At 40.1% G+C, this 25,720-nt stretch overlaps 1 protein-coding gene across 1 annotated transcript in view; it reads right to left on the bottom strand.

Moving 5' to 3' along the window:
* Positions 1-22,387, bottom strand: part of SYNRG (synergin, gamma) — a 31,664-nt gene extending 9,277 nt beyond the window's left edge. Inside the window, exons 1-13 of the mRNA XM_010080118.1 lie at positions 22,339-22,387; positions 20,872-20,990; positions 18,927-19,057; positions 18,495-18,600; positions 17,773-17,884; positions 15,367-15,591; positions 13,193-13,270; positions 12,509-12,705; positions 11,889-12,119; positions 10,933-11,069; positions 8,419-8,537; positions 8,189-8,251; positions 5,361-6,311 (exon numbers count right to left, since the gene is read on the bottom strand). Of these exons, the coding sequence (XP_010078420.1) occupies positions 5,361-6,311; positions 8,189-8,251; positions 8,419-8,537; positions 10,933-11,069; positions 11,889-12,119; positions 12,509-12,705; positions 13,193-13,270; positions 15,367-15,591; positions 17,773-17,884; positions 18,495-18,600; positions 18,927-19,057; positions 20,872-20,990; positions 22,339-22,375 (2,506 nt within the window). The 5' untranslated portion in view covers positions 22,376-22,387. The remainder of the gene's footprint in view (positions 1-5,360; positions 6,312-8,188; positions 8,252-8,418; positions 8,538-10,932; positions 11,070-11,888; positions 12,120-12,508; positions 12,706-13,192; positions 13,271-15,366; positions 15,592-17,772; positions 17,885-18,494; positions 18,601-18,926; positions 19,058-20,871; positions 20,991-22,338) is intronic.
* Positions 22,388-25,720: the final 3,333 nt, after the last annotated feature.

The raw sequence follows: 25,720 nt of genomic DNA, 5'->3' as shown, positions 1-25,720 counted from the left end.
TTAAATTTGTAGAGCAAGCAGTTTACAGAAGGGTAAACAGAGGAGAGATGAAATCACCTGCTTACAGCAAAACTGAACAGAAAGAAGGCTTGGAGGTGAAAAGGAGCTGACTTGCAAGGGATTGGTAATTTATCACAAGAAACCACACCTTGTGCTCTCAAATATACGGTTTTGTTTAAAGGAGTGAAATGAAAGCTTCGCTAGCATTAAAGAGAGTGCCAGAATAACCTGCGAAATGTTAGCTGACTGTAATTAATCCTGGGATCTTGAAAAATACCACAGTGTACTAGGCAACCTCTTTTTTTTTTTCTTTCAATTTGTGTTGGCTCCAAAACCCAGCAAAGATTTAAGCATCACTATTGTTTCGGTGTTCACCAGGCAATGAAAAGAAAGAGTGATGATCCTACTGTGACGATCTGCACACTCTATTGTGAATGATTTCTTTGATAACCGGGAAGAGTTTGAGCTGAAAACACATCCTAAAGGACCAGGTCAGCGCACTCCCGGTCTGGTCCTGGCTCAGGGACAGGCAGAATCAGCAGCAGGCTTCAGTGGGGATCCTGAGCTCCCCGTGCTTCGCCCGCAATCAATAGGTCATGGCAGGGAAGGCAGAACAATAGTTTAATTATTCACAACCTAAGATTCCAGATTCCCCGTGTGAATTCACAGACGGGTGCATGTGTGTGTCTGTAAAAATCAGAGTCAGATCCATTCAAGTATCACGTAACCACACTTTTTCCCCTTAAAAATATTTTCTGGTGAACCAAGACTGGAAAAAGATCTTCACAGTGTCAGCTGGAGTGCAGTAAGTTTCCGCAAGCTTTAGAAACCAAACCCAATTTGTATCTCTTCCAAAGCAAAAGGTTTGACATATTTACGATTTCCTTTCCACCCAGTTTAAACTACCAAAGCCAGAGTCCAGCCTGCCTGGTCATCACCTGGGGACAGCTACGGCCACACAAGCCAGCCACCCAGCTGCTGGAGAGAGGAAGAGCTATAGCTGCCAAGGAGTGGACAGGAGAATACTGACAGAGGATAAAATACAGCTAAAACACTGTTTCCCAGTGTTATCTACAGAAAAACTTGACATCCTTCATTGGAGCCAACTATAACAATTTATTTCAACTACCAAGGATTAAGTTATGGCTGGAGGCAATTTACAAGCTGGAGCCTTCAATGCCAACAGTTTAATAATTTAAGGAAAACCTTTGACAGCCTTAGTGATATTCTAAAGAAAACAGAAAAAGTCAGAAGATTATAATATATTTAGTGATTTTAACCAGCATAGGAGACACTCAACTTTTTGTATTTCAGTTTATATTAAATTCTGATGAATAAATAGAACTCTCATGTAATTTTCTGGTTGTTAGGGTGATGCAGGCAGTAGCTAGCTCTGTTCCTGGTAGAACAGCATCAATGCACCAAACCCCAGAGCTGTTACACTGGGAACATCACCAGCAGCCTGAGCAAGAGGTCCAGAGACCACCCGGGGACAGGCACCCCCTCCTTGCCGCTCCCAGGGGGGCCTCACCTGATAACTGCGGAGAGGGAACGGGGAGAACAGAGAGGCTTGTACGTACTGCTGCTATCTGCGTCCCGCCTGTCGGCAATCAGAAAAACTCAAAGCCCATTTCTCAGCTGGTGAGTTCTGGAACAGCGTTAATGACAAGGGAGTTACTCCCATCTGCTTTCCCTGGAGACAGCACTACCTAGCGCTGCAGAGGTGGAAACCACCAAGAATGCTGACTAGATGATAAATTAAAATGAAGGGAAAAGGACAGAAAAGCCTTCAACCCTTGTGGAATTAAAGAATTTGCTAGCTATTTTTAATTATCCTGATAAACAAAGTTTCACAGCAGAATAAAGACCCCTTGAGCTTGCCCTGGGAGCAGAGAGGCGGCTCGGCTCTGTCCTGCAGACGCCTGGAGCTGCTGCTGCGTCCCTGTACCCTTTGGATCCGCTTGGAAGGCATTCAGAAAACAGGCACGCACCCTCCGCTGTCGGAGGCCTTCGCAGGATACATATGTGTTGATAAACTCTTCAAAACAAAAGACAGGTGGGGTTTTATTTTTTTAGCTTTTTACCTTGCCTGCTAAATTGATGTTAATCCCAAACTGTTGGTGGCCCAGGATTTGGAGGAATTTGAAGTGACTTCATTACATCACATGAATTTGCAGCTGCCATTCCTGTTTGAAAGCTTCAATATTTAGGAAGCCAGGACTTCCCACGCAGAAAAGGAGGCAGGGCCTTTACTTTGGGACACCGATTAACTCGCTCTAGATCAGCTAAATAAATATCGGAATATTGTTTAATGGGCTCCTACTCATAAAGACCTAGATAGCGACACATTTTCCAGTCGGTCCCCTTCGCAAAGGTGTATCATAACCTTGGCTGGCAGCTGGGAAATGCAGAGGAGGAGACAACGGGACAGAGAAAACAGGATTTGTCTGGAGTCTGAACTACCACCACTCCCTCAAAAGCAACTCACAGAAACCGCCCTGCCATCCACACATCTCTATTCAACCCCTCTCAAAAACTGCTCTTTGGAAAAATATTGTTTAGCCCGATCCGCGAAGTTTCAGAAGTGCACAGGGAGCGAGGTCAAAGCATCGCAAGAGGAGAAAGCAGCTCGCCCACACCCTGCTCTGCAAGAGAAAGGCACCCACCAGCTTCAGGGGATACTATGACTTTAAACTTTGTATTTTTCAGGAAAAAAGAGATAACACTGCTGGTTTGCAACAAATCACACACATCCCCACATTTTCAAAATATGCCAAGATAATATTTATTAACACAGCAGGACTTACAGATCACAAAAGATAGTGATACATAGGAGCTCCAAAGGGCGTTATCAGAATCAAGCATGCAGGTCAATACTTGCAGAAGAGAGATATCAAAGCAGATCTGAGAAGGCACATTCACACAGGAAATGTTTAGTTGAAATTAGACATTAGAAAAGCAGCAAAAAACCTGAAGTTGATTAAAATATACAGAGATCTCCAATAATGCCGAAGAAAAAGGTAATTTACAGATTTGTAAGTGCAGCAAATGGATAACCCTTTGAGAATACCCGGGCGAGGGTACGCTCTCGCTGCAACGTTCGGCAGGACGCAGAACAAATTAGGTTCATGTAACATGATGAGGTGCTAATTAAAACGCTTTCATCTTGGAGTGAAACATAAATTTGGTTTAAAAGAAGCAGCCTGGTTGAAACTAACAGCATGCAGCCAGTGCTCAAAGGGTTATACAAAGTAAATGCAAGAGAAATCAGGCAACATTAGTATAATCTACCTTCCGCACAAAGAATTATAGCAAAGTTTAAAGAGACAGTATCCCCTTTGGAGAGAGCAAAACTGAAAACCTTTCTTCCCTCTGAGACCAAAGTCTGTCGTATGGGAAGCGACTCAATGATTTCTTTCTGACTCCCAGCAAAAGCGACCTACCTGCCCATACCTGGAAGCTATACAAGGAGAAATCTCAATAGCCAAAGGAAAAAGACCTCTGTATCGCTATGTCAGAAAAGTCCCATCATTTATCAGCACCTCTGTCCCGCTGCTGTGTCACTGGAGATGTCACACGGTGCTTGCGAATGCACAGTTCCCAATGACCAGTCTCCCATTTCCCAGCAGTGAGGACGACAATGGGATACTGTCCCTTTTTGACATTAGATTTACAGATCGAAGAAAATTAAGAGAAAAAAAAAAATCTGCTTTTTAACTTATATAAACTGAAAAAAAAGAAAAAAAAAAAAAAAGGACTTGAACATCAGCAGTTCATAGCTTGAAATGCATCAAACACACGTAAGGGAACACACGAGCACAGAAGTATTCGTAACAGATCGTCCAGAGCACGCTCCGCTACGAGATCCGAACAGAGTTAAACGGAGTAAAACTCTTCCCGTGGAAAAACATCTAGCTTGGCACCATAGGAGAATACAGACTTGTTTAATAAAAATAGCTTCTAATTAATACCTCAGAGTTCAAAAGTTTAGCAACAAGCACATGATCGCCTAACCCCTTTAAACAAACCGCAAGAGTCTTTCCTGCCACAAACGGCAATTATTAATCACTGATTTCTGTGGCAAAAGCTCACATCCTGTAGAAGAGCTACATCAGTCCAACTACCACCAAAAGAGGCTAGAAAAATATTAGGAAAAAGTGCTTTCAAAACCAAAGTAAACATTCAAGAATACACTGTAGGTGCTACGTTTTTGACAGCTCACTCAACTTGGAATCTTACCAAGCGGTAATATGAAAATTAAATGTCTTTGCTAATAAATTATTCCTGATATTTTGTACCCTGTTATAGAGTATCTTCCACGTCAAAGTTGCCAACTCAATTCTCTCCCCTACTTAAAAATATCATATAATGCAAAATTACAGTACTGTGTATTTTCTCTACCCATATCTGCAAAAATGGAAGAAATATTTCATATGGAAATCACCAATTCTTGCAGTAACAGCTGTTCAGAAAAGCCTTTGACTGCAGAATACTTGTCGCTAGAACACAGTAATGGTTCCCGTATTATTGAAGGCCACAGAACATTTAACTACATCTTATCTTCCTATGTACACATGAAAAGAAAAAGCAGGACACTTGGGAAATTTGTTTTATGATATGCGATCCGATCAGAGGTGGTCAATTCACTCTCTCAGGAGTACTTTCATAAAGGGAAATTAAAGAAGGTGAAAACCTGATAAGGACAAAGTAAAAGTCCCATGGTTTTAAATTTAGGTCCAAGAGCTATCAATCACGAGACTAGCATTTACAGGCCCTTTGTGCAATTATTCCAACGAGGGTTTTAACTCTAAAAAGCATACGCAATACTTCTACTTGCAGTCCTGCAAAATACTGGCTACACAGACTAAGCCCCACCATGACGGGAATACACTAGTGTTGTTGATTAGACGGCTTTTCATTAACAGCACAAATTAGTGTTCTGCCTACCCTTTCAGAAGCGCAGAGTGGGTTAAGTCCCCAAGCCAAACGCGTTGTTGAAACCAAGAGATTAAAGTGAGACTCTCTGCCATTCATCTTGCTAATAGAAACGGAATGACATTGTTTGCATTAGAAAATTTTCCACTCGAATCCCTTAAGCGACAGCAGCTAACAGGTACCAGTAATATGATGTTGTCAAATCTCAAAAATAAACTGGCGTGGAGTTGGAACTGTCCAATCTATTTATAGTCATCTATGACAAAAAATAAACACTGCCCTGCCAAGGGGCTGTTGGCTAGCAGGTGCACGGATTTTGAAGTCTTTCACTACTGAAAGACCAATGCATAATACTGTAATTTAGCACACAGAACACCGAAACCTCCACTACCAATGTTACCAGAGCAATCTAACCAGTTCCTCACCTGCTGCTGGTGGATGCTGGCCACTAACTGTTGGCAAATCCAAAGAGCTATCAGACATGACATGCTTAAGATCTCCTCCCACATCAGCCAGTTTCATGTCAAACTGAACAGACAACGCATCTTCGGAATCCTCCTTGCCGACACTGCTGCCACCGATAGAAGGGAGATCCAGAGACTTCACTGAAGCAGAGTCTTCTTTGGCCTGCTTGAAAGCTGCGACTTTGTCCACCAGGGACTTATCCGCGCTGTTGCATGTGGAAGAAAACTTGTTAGAATGAAAGTCGGCAAAATCGTCATCGCTCTTCACTGAAGCAAGCGTGTTGTCCTTCACCTCTTCGAAGCCCGCTCCAGAGCCTTCCAGAGAAAGCTGTTTGAAGATATCGTATTTGGTGGGCGTAGCCGCGGTGGCAGAACTCTGCCCGCTCTTCACTGTGCTTGCAGAGGAGCCAGACTGAGGACCAGGACCAGCCTCTAGCTTAAGTGCATTGTATTTGTCATCTGGTTTTTGTTCAGAAAATCCACTGCTATTGTTGAAAGCCATAAAATCTGCAAAGTCATCTTGTCCGCCGGCTGGTGCGCAATTAGAAAATTCCCCAAAAAGGTTGAACTCTCCAAACTCATCAGCTAAGCTTGAACTTTTGCTGGGTGTTGGTTGGGCAGTGGTGGATGGAAGGGGTGGTGGAGGAAAAGAGCCTGATTTTGATGTATTAAATGCAGGTGGAAAGGATGGCTGCTTGTTTTCTCCAGTAGAGGAAAAGAGATCCAAGTCTGCTAGATTCAAAGAGGTCTTTGCTTGTGTTTGCTGTTTTGACTGAACAGGTAGAGAAGGGAAGGGTGTGGGGAAAGTTTTGTCTTTTGTAGGCGGCTCTAATGGTGAGATACTGTCAGCGGTTTTAAAATCTGTGAAACCATCATCGGTTCCTGCAGGCTTGAATTCTGCAAGGTTATCTCCTGAGAATAAAACCAACGAAAAACCAAGACTAAGACACTGCAGTGACAACAAACACATCATACTCACACCATGCAAGCAAGCAAATTATTTCATGCAATGTCAGAAGTTTTTATGCAAACTATTTAAATTAAGACCTCAGGGTGCACGTGGAACTGCAAACTCAACCTCTGAACCACACCAGTTTCAAGGGCAGCGATTCTCATATTCATCCCAGCAAACATTTAAGTCTTTCAAATAGCCTCAGAATAGAACTTCAGCAAATGCAATATAACTCAGGGATCTTCTCCCTTCTGCTGAGACTGATTCCAGTGTTATTAGGAAGCTTGGAGACACACTTCCACATGAAAGTCAGCACAATTAATCATAAGATGTGCGGCTCTCTAGTTCAACTGCACACTGGATGTAAGACAGTACTATGTGAGGATCAGAATTTAAACCCGATTAAACATTAGGTAACAATGTTTTCATTGCATTTACATTAAATATGTTGGTGTACTGATTTTATAAGTTTCTTCCTGTTTATATACAATTATTTTTTTATAAAGAAATTTATTTTGAACATGAAAAATGTTGAGTCATTTAACCCATTCACCAGCATGTACGTGCTTAGACTAGCTGTAATTTTGAAGTATTGATGCATACTTTGTGTCTAATAAACAGATTTTTTTCTATTTTAGAAGTATACCATCAACTTTCAATTCTTAAGTTACCACACAGTGTCATAATTTAAATTAGTTTAACCAAGATTTATAAGAATACTCTCTACAATGGTAGTAAGGGACCACAGCAATACCTGACATATTCTTCCATTCTCCTTCCCCTCCAAATCAATTCACTTGGCCCAGAAACAATACGAATATTCCTGAAATTGCTATTTATTCATTCAAAACTAAAACATCACAGCAAACTAAACTTACTGATGAATTGCAAACTTTTCCATTAGAAATGTAAGCTGGTGAAAGGGTTAAGAGTGGTCAGACCTGGACAGCAGGCAAATACGGTAATTTTCTATATTTTAGAACATGTATGGAAAGAGATAAAGTGTTATTTTATTACATTGCATGCATTTAATCCTGGAGAGGTACTGAGCATGAAATCTCACAAAACATTAAAGAATTAATGCCTGAAAAAACGAATTCTGTCTTTGAAAAATAAGGAGTAGGAGTGAACTCAGGTAAGCAGTTTTATCCTAGAACCTAAAGTTGTCTTCTAATAATCAAACAAAATGCTGGGTATAACATAACTCTCTGGAAGTCAGGTTAAGTTAGTAATGTTTATCTTCTGTCTACTGATAATACAAAAAGGTTTTTCTCCATCTAATTAAAAAGATATGATTACCGTTTATATTGCACAAACGAGTTAGACATGGATGGTTCTGGAAAAGGCTGAGGGAGACTCTGCTTTTGTAATTACACAGATGCTGCACCTCAGAAGCCATCTAGGTTTTACTTTTCCCAATCAAAACAGTTAAACACAAATTTCAAAATAAGTGATCAGATTTATTCTTAGAGCACCAGAGACCACGAAAAGTTTAAAGTCTGCCCTAACAATAGAAAAAAGTTGCAGTTTTGTTTAGAAGCATCTTATTCTGTCTTCTAAGACTACATTACTCCTTAGTTAAAATGAACACATTCCAGCCATATTGTTATTTTAAAATAAAACTCAGAAGCATCCAAAAGAGATGCCAATGTTTAGAAATATTATTTGTAGATTGTTCCAATAGTATATTACACTATTTTTTTCAGGATACTTCCTGCTAAGTTCTTTAGAGGAGCAGAAGCACCATTATCCTAGAATTCTAGCAGTGGAAATTCTACAGCTCATAAAAACAATCATGAAAACATGCTGAAACAGTTCCAAAAAACATACTGCTTACCTAAGTATTTGCTCTCTGATGGTTGTTCTAATTCACGGAAAGCACTATACTTGTCTCCACAGTCTAGTGAACATGAGAAAAGGAATACATTTACATAAAGATATTAGGAATGCATATCATAAATTTTATATTGACATAATTGCTCTGATTTTTTTAAATATTAATATTAACCAAGATATACGAAACACTGTAATAAATTGCTCATAGTGGTTGTATATTTTTCCTTTTACCTCCAAAAGTAGCTGTACTTTCAGAAGGCTTCTCAGCTGCAATCCCTTTAAACACAGCATACTTATCAGTTGAGGAGAGTGTCTTATTACCTGGGAGTGGCATTAGTAAAGAGGGAACACTAAAAACAAAAGAGATAAAAGCAAAGTTCCTTAATTTATCCATAAGAAGCCTACATTTCCAGTTTTTATTTAAACGAGACTCTATAAGCTAAGCTTGTACCCTAAAAAGTTCTTAATCAAGAACCTGATGTAAACTACGTAATCGTATTTCTCTAGGCCAGAAGTCAATTTTCAGACTTCATTTTAATTTGTACCAAAACACGAACAAAACAGTCCAGAGCTTACACCACAGGAATCCTTAGCCCAGGAGACAAGAAGCACACAGACATACCCCAGGAATCACTGCTGTTTCATTTATCACCTTGCCCAGGGCAGCATAAGGACAATTCTCCCTGACAGAACTAGATACAGTAAAGAGTTAAAACTGCATGAGATTTTGCCAGCTCCATACTTTCAGCTTATCTACTTTTGATTATATTAATTACACATTGCAAAATTAAGAGAATAAAGGAACCACCGTTAAAAAGGCAGGAAAGGATAACTTTGAATTTTTGTCAGTGCAAATCAGCAAGTTTAGGCAGCTATCTAATCAGCAAAATAAGGATGAGTCCACAGTTACACAAGCAAAGCTTTTTCCACATAAACACACTCCAGGTAGTAAAACTGCCATAATACCCTAACACCATGTTAGCAACTGCTGTAAGATTTAGAAGATGTTCTGGGAGAGCTTTCATTCTGCGAGAGCTTTGCTTGCCCTCCACACAAGCCCCCTTTATCAGACCGTGGCAGCTCTACAGAACAACATCCTTTACATATGAATGATGCATTTTACCTCCAGTTCGTGTCATTCACCACTGTGCACAGGGAAAATGCCAATGAATTTCTATGGTGTTCTTTGGCCTGAAGCAAGAATCTTTCCAGAGCCATTTAAATCTCCTTATCAGCAGCCTACAAGCAACATACAGACCGAGCACTTGCACACGCCTGCTAACGATGGTCTGTGATGCTTGCAGACAGACAGTGTAATGTCAAAAAAATATAGCTTATGGTAATATAATTAAATTTCACATCACTGCAAAAACAGGCTATTAGATATGCAATCTTGGCAAACGTAATGGTTAATCATCTGTACTCTACAGATGGCTTTTTTTAAAATAAAGCTCCATAAGCAATTAGATTACAGCTCATTGTAACATTCTGTTCAAAACTGAACGCTTTTACTACTGAATAAAGAGAACTGCTGCAGTAAAAATGAAACACCATTTGTTAATTATTTTTTTTTTTTACAATCCCTACTTCCCATTGGGGAATTTACAGACAATGTTTCTCTTAAAACTTTCAGTAACAGGATAGCTTGAACTGCAAAATTACATCTAACACAAATTAAGATAAACTTAAAGCAGAGCGTCTTCAGATGCACGTGGCATTGACTGACACACCAAGCAAAATTAAATTTCTGACACAGAACTCCATTAAGCACAGCATAACAGAACAATTTGTGTTAGCATTCCCATTTGACGTCACTAGTGAGGAAGCAACTGGTCATCGCTGCTTACCTGGAAAGCACTAGTTCTCTTTGCTACCAAGAACAGTCAGTTCAATACACAGAAAATCTGTATGTCTGCAGTCAGACACCTGGGAGGTACATGAAAGTTTGCCACGTGCCGTAGAAGGAAACAACAGTGAAATCCTGTAATCACAGGACTTTGAAAGATGAATTGTAAACGCTCAAAGGGAGTAAACATGCTTACTTATTTTGTTAGACAAAATTTGCCTGATCCAGAATTACATTTTGTCAGTCTCCCAAATGAAGAGCCAAGATTGCTGAAGTCTGAATGAGATTTCAATTGAGATTTACAGTCAGTTATTGGAAGTTTAAGCACTGGCCAGTGAAACGACAGAAATAACAAAAACCCTGTCCACTGGAGTTCTCAGTCATTTAAGAGTCATGCCCTTGGCATGAATTTTGGGGTCCATTTTCAGGGCCTGAAGAAAGACCTTGATGTCAGCAAATGGTTTTTATCAACTCCAACAAACACAGGGTTGTACTTTGAAGGAAGCACACAGCACTAAATGCAGAACTCCTCTGTCCCAGTCTATTTTTTCTGAATAACTTTATGTAAGATTTTTGCCTGAATGCACAGTATGAAGGAACTTACAATTGCCTGTGCAGTAGTATAAACACTTGAAAACCTGTCCCCGGACCTTGTAAATGCCATTTACCTCAGCATGATGACTAGAACGGCCAACCACCTATGGCACATCAGATGTAATTTTTGATTCAGAAAGCCTAATTGTAGTTGCAACAACCTTCAAAAGAAGCTGTCAGAGTAGAAGTCAGGTGACAGAAGAAAATTACAGGCTAGAAAGCTACCCACAAAAGAGGAAAACATTTCATTTCTTAAAAGACTTCTAAAATATTGGAAGGAAGGGTGGAAAATCAAGATCTGCTACCTGCTCCGGTGCTGTGAACTGCCTGCTTTGGAGGAGCCAGCCACATCCCCCTGGAAATCGGTGAAAGAGTCATCGAGTGAGCCAGACTTTGACGCATCTTGAAACTCCTGGAAGTCATCATCTTCTGGTTTTACTACCTGCATTACAAACAACATGTAAATTGCTACACTGTTGTCTTTTCAAATTGTCATATAGCATGAAAACAGTTCAGAGCAGTGTGATTGACTTAAGAGGGTAAAAAAAAAAAAAAGGAAAAATCCCTTTCAACGTTACCATGCAAAATTAGCATGGTCAGCGTCTCCTCTTCGCCTGCACCTCACTCAACTCAAAACACACACAAGGTGTGCAGGATTACAAGCAGGATGCAGGAGGAACAGGTGAATAAGGAACCCTACTCCTTTCACATTAAATGGATTATTGATTTTAATACAGGACAACATTAATAATTTAAATTATGCAGTAATTTAAAATCAATACACATGGCAAATCAGAAGAAATATTTTCCAAGGAAGGATAAATATTTGCAAATAGCAAAACTTATCCCCCATGTGATTTACAGTGTTGCAAACCAGAGGTTTTCATAGTTCTCAGCTTCTCCTGAAAACACTGACTTATTTTACCACCTAATAGTCTGTTGTGCAGTTTGATCTAAAATTCCATTTTACATGTATTACAAAATCCTAACTACAAGTAAATTCCTCTTTCAAAGCAATTAATCTGTAATGGAGAACGCTTTTGTACCTCTTCTACTGCCACCAGAAAGAAATGGAGAAAATAAAAGAACATCCTCAGTGGCACAACTTCATGTTTTCAGACGTCACGTGCTAGATTTCAGCTGTTTTGCTGATTTTTTGCTGTTGACTTACAGTCTGTTGTCATTACGCAGCTGTGAAAGAGTCAGGCTCATTCTCTTCCCAGGACAAGGGAGATTTCCCACATAAGAAGAGTGAGCTAACCTGACTGGGCGGGTAGGACGGCAGGAATCCTCCCGAAGGCTGTGCTGCAGCTCCGCCCGCTGGTGCTGGGATGTTCATTCCCATCAGAGGCATGGAGACGGGTGGAGCGGAGGGCATCAGAGGCTGCTGGCTCACTGTGGCAGGCAGTGGCATTGGAAATCCAGATAAAGTAGGAACGGGGGCAGCTGGAAACTGGTTTAACACATCAGGACTCACTGCAGGTATTCCTCGCTGCAAAGGCAGGAAAGCAAAGACCACCGTGCACACATCAGCAAAAAGGCACATCGCACCCTAACTCCAGTTTCTTGCGTTACTGAAATCGTGAAAGAGCAGGGCACTGCTCAAACCTTCCACAGCAAAACACGCTACTGAGAGCCTGTACAAGTGAATTCTATTCAACAACTGACACTAAAGAAAGGAGTAACTGAAATGTAAGTGCAGGGGATGAAACTATAAACCCACTGAAGGGGAGTTTCCCAACAAGGGGAGTTTCTCCTCTGGACTTCAACACAAGGAGTATTTACTACAAGTGTGGTATACCAGCCACTGCTGCTAACACACAACCCACGGCAGATCAGTGAACTGCCTTTCTGCGCTGATCTCCAAAGCGTCAGCCATACCTGAGTTACGGCTATCATAGCCAGGACAGCGTAGAGCTCTTCTTTTGTGAGCTTCCCAGGGGTGGTACGGTTAGCTAAAGCCCAGATCTGCCCAAGGGTCTCTCTGGGCAATCCAGATGACATCAGGATGGGATAGAGTTTAGCTGTATCTATTCCAGTAGGAGTCAAAGTGGTTTCCAAAATTTTCTTATACAATTCTGTTAAGAGGGAGGCAGTATTAGACAGTGACAACTGCTGTTTTCAAGTGACTTTAACACTGCTTTTCCATTTTGTCTCAAACTCAACATTATATCAGATCAGGAAAAATCAAAAGCGTAAGGTAAGGCAACAGCATTCTGGCATTTATTGTATCATCATCTAAATGCATTATTGGAGAGTCTTTACAGACACATTTAAAACAAGCAAAGAAATATTTTTATTAAATACAAATATGCTCTATTTCATTGCAACCTCTACTAGCACAATTTGCTGTCATAACAAATTCTAGTTAATATTTAACATGCTTGAATAAAATCCATACTTCTTCAAACACAGATAAAGCTACCAGAAATATGTAACATATTGAAGATACAGGATTCATCTGATGACGTAAGAATAATGCTTCAATGAATAAATGGCAATGCAAGCACACGTACAGTCACACCTTACATTGTCCGCTTAGCTAAACCCCAGTCTCTTTTTTACCTGGGACCAAGCTATCGTTGTAAATCCAGGGAGGCATCATCTGCTGAATTGGGTCCTGTGAAGGGAATACTCCAACTCCTAAACATATTCCATTCAGTAAGAAAAAGAAAGACAGTTGTATTAGGATATACGGATTCGGAGTATAAAGATCTGAGACACTACATTGTTGTTGGTCAGTATTGTTTAGCATTTCAGGCAAAGATTTCAGACAGGAATCACTGTGCTCAGAGGAAAAACAGCAACCACAGGAATGTGAATATCAAAATAATAACTAGAATGATTTGGCAGTAATAGCAAGAATATAGTTACACAGATAATGAAACAAGGAGCTCCTCATTTGCCTCCCTCTAAATTTCTAGTTGTACAGAAGCTAAGTCTCTTGAAATTTCATAGCAGCAGCTCTGTGCCATGTCACATTTAGTCTTCCCACCAACTACATGCTGTTAGGGCTACTTGTAGAACAAATAAATTCATACCTACCACAGTGTTCCACCAGAACATCTCTATCAGGGAAATCCACAAACAGCCTATTAGACTGAATCACAGCAAGATCCTTTCCCATGTTCACAAAAACTTATCCACTGCCCCCATCTCCAGATCCAGAAGACACTATAGCCACCCCCCAAGCAGATTTTATGCTCACCTTGGATGGAGCTCTGACAAAAATCAGAATAATTTCAGATTTCATTGTCTTTCCCTGTGCCCTTGCATCTCCTCATCTTCCACATGGATTCTCTCCTGACTGCAGTCTAATTTCTAATTATCCCACAATTCCAAGCACATTTTAAAATACGCAATTCCTTCCATTTCACCAGCCAAGTAAAATAAATTCGCTACTTCCTTCAGTCTCATTATTCTTCAGCTTTAACCACCCTTCCATAAACTTGTGCATCCTACCAATTGTTGCTTCTCACCCTTGAACCTGACAAAAATTCAGCCCCTTAAAAATCAAATAACCTAAGAAGTGAAAAGGAATTCTCTGCCATATTTAGTTGATAGATAGAAGAACCTTACTCAAACTATCCAGGTGACTAAGGGTCTGCCATTTTTCAGCATTATCACTTAAATACTAAACTTCTGTTCCTCACAAAGTACTTCAGCTCATCCTTCAAAGCACCCTTAACAATGATTGGAACTATTCTTAACTATCGCTACTGTACATAATCGCTTCCACCACCACCTTCACCTGCGGGCTGTATTCAAACTCGCTCTGTCTTCCAGGGTCACTTCCTGCCTCCTCTCCCCCAACCCTTCTTTTTTTTTTTCTTTTTTCTTTTTCTTTAAATCAAGTATCATATTGTGCTGGATTTGTAGAAATCGAACAATGCAACTGACTGAACTATGAATAAATGAACATCTCCTAGTTCACACTGTATATTCCTTGCAGTTAAGTCACTTCTAGCAATTTACTGTGTATTACAAAGCCCCTCCACTTGTTAAAAATGCCTGTTCAAACCATTTAATCTCATACAGTAATGTTCTTTAAATATATTGGATAAGAAAACACTTGAAAGCCACATATCCAATGAATGAGGAGAGGGACACGAGTGAGATTTCACAAAGGAATACATGTATTTTTATCATACTTGACTACAGTGGAGCTCACGATTCACGTAACCCTTGAGCACAACATCAGAGCACTAATCAAGGTGCACCAGAGACCTTGCATCTATTTGGACTGGAATAAACCAAAACCAAACAGTCAATAATCAGCTTTAATAAAATCGAAATTAGAACTAAAACTTCCTTAAAGTTTTCATCTAGTCCAGCTTTTGAAATTTTGATCCCCTCAAAGTTAAAAGATGAAAACCCACCACGACATTGACCATCTTTAGTAATAAGCTTCCTTAAACAATTAAAAAAAAAAATCTTTAGAGAGCACACCTTTTTTTTTTTTTTTCCCCCAGGAAGGAGGACAGAATACTTTAAAACAGAAGACCCGATTAAACAAACATGTTAAAAGTGATTACAGCAGTAAATTCACATGGAAAAAGTTCAGAGCAAAATCACAGTTGTTATACTTTTAGCAAGGAGCAGGAGGCACTGACATATTATTCAAGCAGGCATTCAGAGCAAAATTATGCAGGATTGGCCTTAGAATTAGTGTACAGAGTGTTAGCATTCAAGCAGCATCTGATTAGATTTAAATTCTGTCAAATGTTTCATTTGCTCACCACACTCTTCAACTGCTATGTTTTGTTCTGAAGCCTTGTGCACCTCTGCAGCAGTGGTACCACTTTCATGTCCACCTACAACACCCCAGTCATTGATGGATAGACTGGGATGGACTTGGCTTGCAGCCGAGGCTTTGTGCCCAACTTCGGATGTTTTAAGTATGGTTTGCTCTTGTTCAGATTCATTTGAGCCATTATCTAAGACTTTCTCCTCCAAGGAAGAGCCTGAATAAACAGCAGGAGGAATTATTTATATTTTGTTATTAACCACCCAAATTCCAATCCCACACTTCCACAGGAAAAGCACCACTGGTACCACTAACAAGTTATCAAGATGAGCGAGCATCCGTCCCAGATCAGACCAATAGCCCACCCTGTTCAAACACTTTTACAGCCTGGTTCTGCCCTTTACTTACCATGCACACACAACAAATTCAACAATGAATAATGAGTAAGTAATGAGTAGTAGAAGGAATGCATTAAACTGTTTTCTGTATTAGGATTACCATTGCATAATCACTTAGACATCAGTAGCAGAAGTGTCCAATATCTACTTACACCTGCAAAATTCATGTTAATCTCACCAACACCCATTCAGCCTCCAAGAGAAGAAGCACACAAATGCTCCACATTAACTTATTTTTTTATAGCACCACCTTAACTCTATCCTTTTCTACTACACAGACTTACAAAAATGCTAGCACACAAGATAATTCACTTAAGATCTGCCAGATGCATATTTAGCGATCTTTGGATCCACACGTGACTTGCTGTTACAATGCAGTTCTGAGGAAGGGAAAAGGGGACTTTTCCCATGGATCAGCAGGTTTCTGCTTAATCACTTATATATTACTTATTTCAGCCAGACTAAAAAACCCAACAAAGTCAGTAAAGATGATAGAAGGTGACATGTAAAAAAAAAAAAAAAAAAAAAAAAAGATACTTTAGCGTTACCTGGTTTATGGATATTGGGTGAAGATGCAGAGGTAGGAAAATAAGGAACCTGCCCAGTTGTACCATGCAGGATGGGTAACACTGGAGCCTGGGCTGCAGGGAGAGGTTGGACCGCAGCCTTTTCTGAAAGCAGCTGCCCAGTCTCAGCAGAATGGAAAGGCTGAAAAGGCTGAGAGGCGGGTTGAGGCACCAGTTTGGGGATTTCAACAGGCCCTTGTACAAAGTCCCTAAATTCTTCATCATCAAGAAAAGCAGAGTGGGAAACAGATACGGCAGAATGGGATGATGTGGGATGATCTGCAAAATGGAATGAACACACAATGCAAAGTGATGAGGAAAAAGGTTCATGGGTGGAAAGGCAGGAAAAGGGGCAAATACCAGGTACACACAGCACATGGGCGAGGGGAAACAGGAGCGGATGCGTTATTTGACAGAGATGTGAGAGTTATTGTCAGCATAACACACACATAAGGTAAAACTGAGCAGCCACTTCCAATCATGCATCTTCTCTCCCAGCTTTTTATGATGTAAACACTTTGAAACCTGGTTCTTAACACTGGCTATGAAGCTATTCTATTTGCTTTAAACAGACTGGGTCAAACAAATCAAGAGTTCCTATTTCAAACTGGACATAACGGGGGTCTGCACAGGGGGACATTCACCCTCAAAGGAATGTTTTATCCTCAGAAACTCAATAATATATCATAAGATACAAAATAAATGTCTACTCATTTAGACAAATTTCTGCTTGATCCCTTCCATAGTCACCTGTCTGAACAAAACTGACAGAATGGGCAAACCTACAGACAACGGAAAATTGCCAGAAACTGCCTGTAACTTCAAAACTATCTCTACTGTGGATTTGATCTTTGATAAAGATTTTATACAGGAAAAAGCTATCCAGATAAGCTTTGTTTCAGGCTGGACACAGAACAAACTCTACTACAACCCATGGGAAATCTTTAGTAGTAATTGTTACAAGTGTAGTAACTGCTGAGAAGAGAATACAAAGGCTCCTGTTCGACCATGCTCAGGCAATGGTACACAAGTAAGCTGTTAGAGTAGGCTGAAGTCATAATACAGTGTTTTGATCCTTCTTAGCACTTGCATAGCACTTCCCAGATTAAAAAGCACTCTGCAGAACATTAATTAACGCTTTGACTAGAAAAGAACAAACGCATTATCAATTTCCATCATATTTCACATTAAGCACAGCACATTAAGCTTTCTTTTAAACATTTCAAGTATTTTAATAAAAGCTGATATCTAATATTTCACCCTCATAACCTGACCAAGCAAACAGTTGATAGAATGACACTTTATTTGGTGGTACAAAGTGAGTGGATTAACTGCTTTGTGAAATAAAAATACTTTGTGGAATTAGTTCCCCCTGAAGAGGATTTCAAACATTCGAGTTTCATTTTCAGTTGAAAAATGAGAAAAAAGACAAACCTGGCTTTTTTGGATGTGATGCTGGTGTTGGGTGCATTTTAGCATCTCTAGAAAAACCATCTAAATTTCCTTTAATGGCTTCCAAAGCGTCATCCCTGCTTTTTTCACCTGTCTGAAACACCAGAAAACACATTTTGAAAAATTCACAGACCAGCTCAGTTTTCTTTCAATAGCCACACTTCTTCAGTACAAAAATTAGCAATGCTTGCTGTTAGATGAAACCCTTCTTCCTCCAGCAGTGCCTTCCTGAAGCATACCAACAATAACTCCCATATTTAGGAAGTATTTATTTTGCAGACTACACCACAACAGTGCTTCTCAGTCTTCAGACGTAGCTTTATGCACAAGAACAATATGTAAACTTTCCTCAGCTGTTTGTAGTCTTTGCAGATAAGAGCCTTCAAGTTTCCAAAACTTTGGACAAAGTTAACAAACAAGCAACCAGACATTCTCTATTCTAGAAACCCAATCTGTTCCCAAATGTTACACACCAGGCTGGTTTATTTTTCAAAACCTGATTTAATTTTCAACGCCAGACTTTGTTTACATTACACCACGAGTGTAAAGGACTGACTATTCCAGATGTTCTTCAAGATGTAATCTGATGTCTCATATAAGTTCCCCACTTATTTGATAGTTGAATGAGACCATCCCATTAAAAGCCATTTAAAAAAAAAAAAAACCTGAAGAAAGAAACACCCCACTTATTATTTAGGACATACCTTAGGTTTCACACTGCTTAGGAGTCTTAGCTTTTGTTTCTGCTCTTCAAACTGGCGCCGTTTTCTTTCTTCTTCTAAGAATTTCTGCTGGTGCTCAAACCTCTTCCTGAAGCAAAATGATTAAAAAAAAAAAATCTAAAAATAATTTCTCATTACAATTTCCACAGCATGCCTCTGCTTGATTTTTCCATTTCCTCTGCCTCAAATTCAGACGGCTCCGTGAACACACGCTACCTCGTCTCAGAGCTGCAAGACAGCTGCTGCTACCTCCATAGATGGCCTTCAAATGCAATGGAGTGATCTCAACAATATTCTACCACCCTAAATGAACTACTTTTCTAGAGAAACTATCAATATTTTCACCGTGTGGACTACCCCTCCAGAGTACATCTCCCTCTAAAAAAGAAGAATTTCCCAAGAAGCGTCACTTACTGCTGTTCCTCTGCAAACTGCTTCTGCATGTCAGGGGTGTACTGCGGGGCTGCGGGACGCATGCCCAGGAAGGAAGCCTGTCCCATGTAAGGCATTCCAGTCGCTGGCATCGGCCCTAAGGGCATGCCACCCTACAACAAAAAGAAATAATACAACTCCTAAGTTAGATTTTTTTTTTTTCCCCCCCACAGAAAAAGCCAAACCACTGACAATTACACTCTGCCAAATTGCAAATCAGAGAGATGTCGTACAATTAAGAGCCTTAAGTATAGCTGGATGAGCAGTGCCTGAGCACAGTCGAGCTGTTCCAGAACAAAGCCTGGTCACTCAGCAGATGGCACTCTTCCCTCTCAATACCAAGTTACGATTCTTCAAGTATTTTAGGAGAGGATAGTTTTCTGGTCAAGCACAAAAAAAATCAAGACTTCAAATCCTTACAACCTACCTCAAGAGCACAAAGGTTAGAGGCATCATCCTACAGTGCTACACATGGTTCAGTACCATGCTTTGGGTTTTTTTTCTTTCCTGTTCTAAGTGATTGCACAATACTTTTAAATTCTGTGCTGGAGGTGCACACTCCTGAACAACAATGGATGCTGGCAAAATGTGGTCTGGTCGTTTTACAAACATAGCTTATCCTGGGGCCAAGGGAGGGAGACAGCATACAACAACAGCCAAGAGACAGAAACATTTGCAGAAAAATATATTCTGGTATGGTTATAGCAGCAAAACTTGCCTAATATGAAAGGGCCAGAAAATAATTTACTTTTCTTACCATTTATTTAATATATTGTCTCAGAACACAAAGGAAAAGAACAAAAGCTGTTTATTATTTTTAGACCAGCTCTCATAAAAACATCTTCCCATAAGAAATTTCACAAAATTAATCAAATAATTTCCAGGTGGAGGTGGGAAGGGAAGATAGAATAAATTAAATTTGTCACATAGCAATTTGGCTACAAATCCATGCCAAAACATCAAATTTCAGCAAAGTGCAAATTTGCACATAAGCACATATGGTGCTAAATAGAAAGCAAAAGATTAAAGAAAGAAAACATAATATTAGCTAGTCATATTTAATGGGCTTATTGCCTAATTAACAACAGCAAAGTTAAAGACAAAGTTACTTTAAGCAAGAAAAAGAATGAGAATTAAACACAGGAAGTAGGACAAACGGGAAACCAGTCATGTGAGAAAATACAGCACATTTAAGAGATTCCTTGCTCCCTAGAACAAGGTATTTAAAAAGAAAGTTTATCAATTGTCACCTGCGCTCAGGAAACTCAATTCTATTACCTCCAGCTTTGGAGTTACAAAGGGATAAAACAATGCAGTGAATTGGTCATGATCAATCAGACTGTGTACACAGGCACTTCTTATCAGCTTATAAAGGTCTCATTTAAAGTACAACACAATACGCCACCTTAATGGTAAGCACAGAAAACCAGAGCAAACGAAGAAAAAACACGAAGCAAAATTAAAAAGGCAGAAGAGGTATGTTGTGGGAGTTTTGAATTATAGTTACTTAACAATTCAACACTATTAGTGACCACACTGTGGAGCAGGTGACATCTGGTAGCTTTTCGGCATCTTGCTGATGCTTTTGCTTCCTTGCCTGTGCAGAGACCATGCTTCTCTTATCACACTTTGGTGTCATAACACGTCTAATGAAATGAAAGTTCAGATTCTGTCATCCTAGAGTGGGCTAGAACGTCCAAGTTGCTTTAAATATCACTGATATTGCACTACACCCTCATTTCTCTCTGCTCTACAACAGTGAGTAATGTATGCCAAACTCCCCCAGATACCAACAAAACGTGGAGAATTCTTTAAATTAACAGAAATATCTTCAAAGGGAATACTACAAGGGACTACAGGACCAGCTGTCCCCCCTCAGACAAGCACCCAGGTATCTCATTCCAGTCCACATTTCATTGCCACGCACCTGCATGGTCATGGGTCCCGGAGGCATCTGAGAACCATAATTCATTCCCATCATGCCTGGCATGTTGGACTGCATGACAGGAACCATCGGAAATCCTTGCTGTTGCATTGGAATCATCCCTACAATGAAAGATTAAACAAGGGAAACTCCCAGTTAAAGGGTTTTTTTGTTGTTTTGGATTGTTTTTTTTTCTTTTCTTTTTTTTTTTTTTTTAACTAAACCAGCGAAGGAAAGAAAGAAATTCTCAGTCTTGCTGGACTGTTTAAAAAATTTAAAAAAAAAAAGCTAAACTGCACGCAGCCACAGAATTTCCTTAGTTTAGGTATTGGGTCAGTCTAAGGGAAGAAATGTTATGGGGCTTTTGGAGTAATTAAGCTGATGAACTCTCCCACCAGCCTAAGGATTCTCTGTGGGTTTCTACCCACACCATTTTTGAAAGGGTCATTTCCAATTAACAAGACTTAATTAGCCAGGTTGACTGGTGCTGATAATTGTCCGTTTCTCTTGAAAGGGAAAATGTATAAACTGGCAGCTTTTGAATATAAGTCTTAGGAAATAAACTCATCATTTCATAATGCAACTTCACACTCTGCTCTGGCTGGATATCTTCTCTGTAGGTTAATTAGCCCACTACACATACTAGAACGGTTATCGTATTTGTCAGTAAAAGCTAAACTTTAACAAAATCAGACAAATCAATCTGGAATGTATTAATTCACTGAATAAAGCCAAGCAAATTTTGTTTCAGTATTTTCATATCTCATATTTTGCTGTCTTGGGAGACATACACTAACACACATTAGTTACCAGCACATTGTAAAATAATTATAACTGTGCATAACTGAACACCACACGCAAAAGCAATCCAGGAGGGACGCAACACACTCGGGAATAATCCATAAATCAGTCCCAGAGACTTTTTAGAAGAAAACTCTCCACTTTCCCTGCACGTTCTCTCTGTATTTTCCATTAATTATACAGCACCGCAATGGGAATGAGAACAAAGGTAATTTAAGGCTGAGGTTCTCCTATTGTATTAATACTTTCCACACAGGTTGTGACTCTTGTCCCAGGGTCTTGCTGTGCTTTGTAAATATTTACCAGGTCTTGCAACACCCACACAGTGTGGGTATACACAGCTGGTAGATGAAGCATAAAAAGGTTAAATACCACGCTCAAAATAACACAAAAATCTTAAAGGCAAATTCAGGTTAAAAATGGAGATACAGTTTTCCTAGATCTTTCATCTGGCATTCTGGTAACACTGCTTCTTCAACATCGCGTAGAAAGTTTTATAAATAGAGCTGCAAGAGTCAGCTCACCCGTATTGAATTCAAAGGGAAAAACAGCTACGGAGTTCAATCAATAATCACGCTTCTGAGCATCAGTGCAGAACTATTTTAAGTTGTTTAATGTATCTCAACAAAGTAAGAACTTAGTGCTCAAAAATGTTAAATTCATACGTACCTTGAGGGGGGCCTAAACCACCTGCGACAGGAAACATGAAGCTGGAGGAGGAAAAGGAAGAAAAACGCCTGTAATTTTAGTGCCAATACAAAAGAATTAAAAGCTAACTCGACTTGCACATCAGCACCACCACCCAAAGCCTCCCACCTTCCACTCCTGCAGCTCTCGCAGAACCCAACCCCACCAGAGGGAAAAGGCCACCCCTCCCAGGGATCCCCCAAAGCACAGGGGAGCCCCACCAGCACCGCCAGTGCTCTCACAGGCTGCAAAGCTAGGAAGAGAGAGATCTGAGCCTCCACAGCAGCACTAAAACAGCTTTGACTCATCGCCATCACCCACAAGAGAGTTTCGGCACCTACGCAGGTTGGTAACAGGTCAGCGTTAGCGTAGGCTAGGCCTTCAAGCACCTCAGGATGAATAAGCATCTCCTGTTGGAAGTACCTGATTCAGCAAGACCATTAACTGCACCAGACAATAGCTCTCAGCTGCTTAGTAACACTTTTCTGCAGAGAAAACAACTACCCGTGAAACCCCACCACTTCTGCATTCTCCCCCGCTTGGAAGCACCAAGCATCACAAAACAATGCAGTTTCTATTTTCTCAATTACATCTAATTACAAGAAAAACAGCGCCTTGGAAAAAATATTCATTCAAGTATCAAGGGCCAAGCGTACCTAGAGGAAGAACAAATTTAAGCTGAAATGATAATGGAAATTGCTAGCCCTCGCTTTCAAACAGAGGCATGTGCTGTGCTGCCAAACAGCAAAAAAAAAAAGGACCAAGTTTCAAAGCCTCATTTGCAAGCAACTCTCAGAACCCCACATCAGCAGTAATTTACCAAACAAGAACTTCGCTCAGTGTCCCAGGCAGCTATTACATCAAAATACCATGAAAGAGAAACACACTTATAGGTATTCAATATTCCTCAGCACGAGGGTGGAAGTAAAAGAAACTGCCTAAGAGTAAAGGAGAAAACGCTATCATAAACGACTGCAGACAGTTTTTCAAAATCTACAGGAAATTCTGAAAGCCAGCCTGGTTTATAAATATAAAAGAGCTGTGTAATATGAGTACTAAGATAAAATAAGGAATTTAAATTATGCATCTATCCAGGAGCAAACTGCACCTACCCACTACACTGACAGCAGGTTACATGGTCACCAAGACAACCCATAGTACTCTTCATTTCATCCTCAAACTCAAAATTTGTTTAACACTGAAGCTTGTTCTTCTACCCTGACCACTACGTGCTAATTTCTCCTTCCCCAACTAACACACACCTATGCTTTTCCAACAGGTCCAGGTCTTATCACCCTCAATCCCCATGATTTTTGGTTTCTCTTTGAGGCGCTGTGCAGACACACGCTACCTCATCCCACAGCAAGTGCTGGGTTTCTCCGGATCGGGTTCAGTTCCCACTGCAGCCAAGGTCTGTTCAACTGACTGGTGTTCAACTCGGACATTTTTAATCCACTCCTTAGCATACACATATTAACATAACAAAGACAAACAGTTGACTGAAAATCACAGAGGGACCCACGACTGAACTCTGGTGCTGGTCAGAAAAGCTGTTTTCTCGACTCAAGGGCTGAAGCCCGGCGAATTCACGGGATTTTGCTGCATTTGGGTTCACCTGTGGAAATAGCTGTTCTGCCTGTGAGGCTGTCAGCACAGAGCACTCCTCAGCAATATACCCCCTTAAAACGTGTGATTTCAGACACGTAGAACTTCTGCTGTAAAAGTACACCATTCTTAGTTTCATCAGAATAACGCAATGTTATTTTTTAAAAGCTCACAAGTATGGAAAAGTGTTCATAACTTCTCTTCTTGTTGGGAATCAGGTCAACATGAATTCTTCCGAATCAGCAAACGTAATGTAAACGGAACAAGCCTAGCAAGGTACCACTGCTCGTTGGAAGCAAATAAAGGCCAGACTATTAAATATTTATCCCCTCCTACAGAGCTCCTGATTTATTTACAAGTCTCTGTTGAAAATAAAAACCAATCAACAAAAAGAAATCCCTCAGCTAATTAGAGGGCACTGGAAGAAGAGCTAGTTAAAAGTAGCAAAGTGAGCTCCTGCAGCACGGGACTCCGTACGTGCGGCTGGGATTCATCACGGACCTCGCTCCAAGGTTTAGCTGTGTGACTGCCAACACCAGCCACACATGCACGTACAGAAACCCATCCACTTACTCAGCCAAGCAACAGGAGCTTCATTTCTAAACTACTTTTTGGAGATGCAAAAGAAATGCCCACACGTATCTAGTTAAAGCAGCTGATTCTCATTGCTGAGAAAGCAGGTGAAGTAGTTTAACCCAAGCACTACAGGAAACCATAGAACCTGAGAAACCATGTAGTGACAGGAGTCATGTCAGAAGTAGCTTTCTATTAAAGAAAACATTTTAATTCCAGTTATCTCAAAATAACAACACTGACAGAAGAATTAAAAATAAACAGACAAAATTAGAACAGTCTCCCTTTTTTTTTTAAGAGTATGGTAACTTGAGCAGCCTGTAAGGACCAACAGAACATTAACGGGCAGCTAACTGTGCGCTCCAAAATGACCAAATCCACTTTCTAGACAACGGAAACCCTTATGACCCCAGATGTTTAAAAAATATAGATTTGTTGACTACTATCAAGCATGTTATTTTAATACAGTTTCTTAGTCCTTGTTATTTCCACAGCGGTTTAACCGCACCTGTGGATATTTCTATGGTTCTCGACAGCATAAGCACTTGACCACCCAGGTTTGTGCAACAACTCATAACACTTCGGGTAACACAATAAGAAAGTGTAACACATGTGATACGCTGCACAAATAAAGTAAGTATAAGGAAAACAAAGCAATTACCCTACAACAGAACTTTTAAAGCAGTAATATAAATCTGTAAATCCTTATCAGATAAGTATTTCAAATATGGAGCTTAAAAAAAAAACCAACACCAAACAACCACCAGCTTCAATGAAAATCCAGGAGCATGGGGAGAAGCAACTCCTTTTCTGTATTCATACTCCACTGTAAAAGCTCCAAACTACACCTAAGATTTTCCCATCTATAAGTGGATTTTTAAACCCCCTCATTCCCAATCCGGACAACTCTATCCACACAATACAGACTGTCAGAGTATTTCTGAATGGAAGAAATCCACAAAAATTAAAGAACCCACGCTGACATAGAGAACGGGACTTTTCCTCTACTTCCCAACTTCATTCTCAAAGAAACCAAAATACTAACAATGGGAAACAATGACTTTTAAACCCTTTTATTTTTCAAAACCTGTAGTCTGCTGACAACATTTTTTTTACCGTCCTGTTAAGATTGCTAAGCAGGCAGCGCTGCTCTAAGAGGTCAGACGGTCTACCCAGCCCCTCGCAA

Source organism: Pterocles gutturalis, unplaced genomic scaffold (genome assembly GCF_000699245.1).
Source record: "Pterocles gutturalis isolate BGI_N339 unplaced genomic scaffold, ASM69924v1 scaffold764, whole genome shotgun sequence".
Taxonomy (NCBI): Eukaryota; Metazoa; Chordata; class Aves; order Pterocliformes; family Pteroclidae; genus Pterocles; species Pterocles gutturalis.
This window is presented reverse-complemented; position numbering and strand designations above follow the sequence as displayed.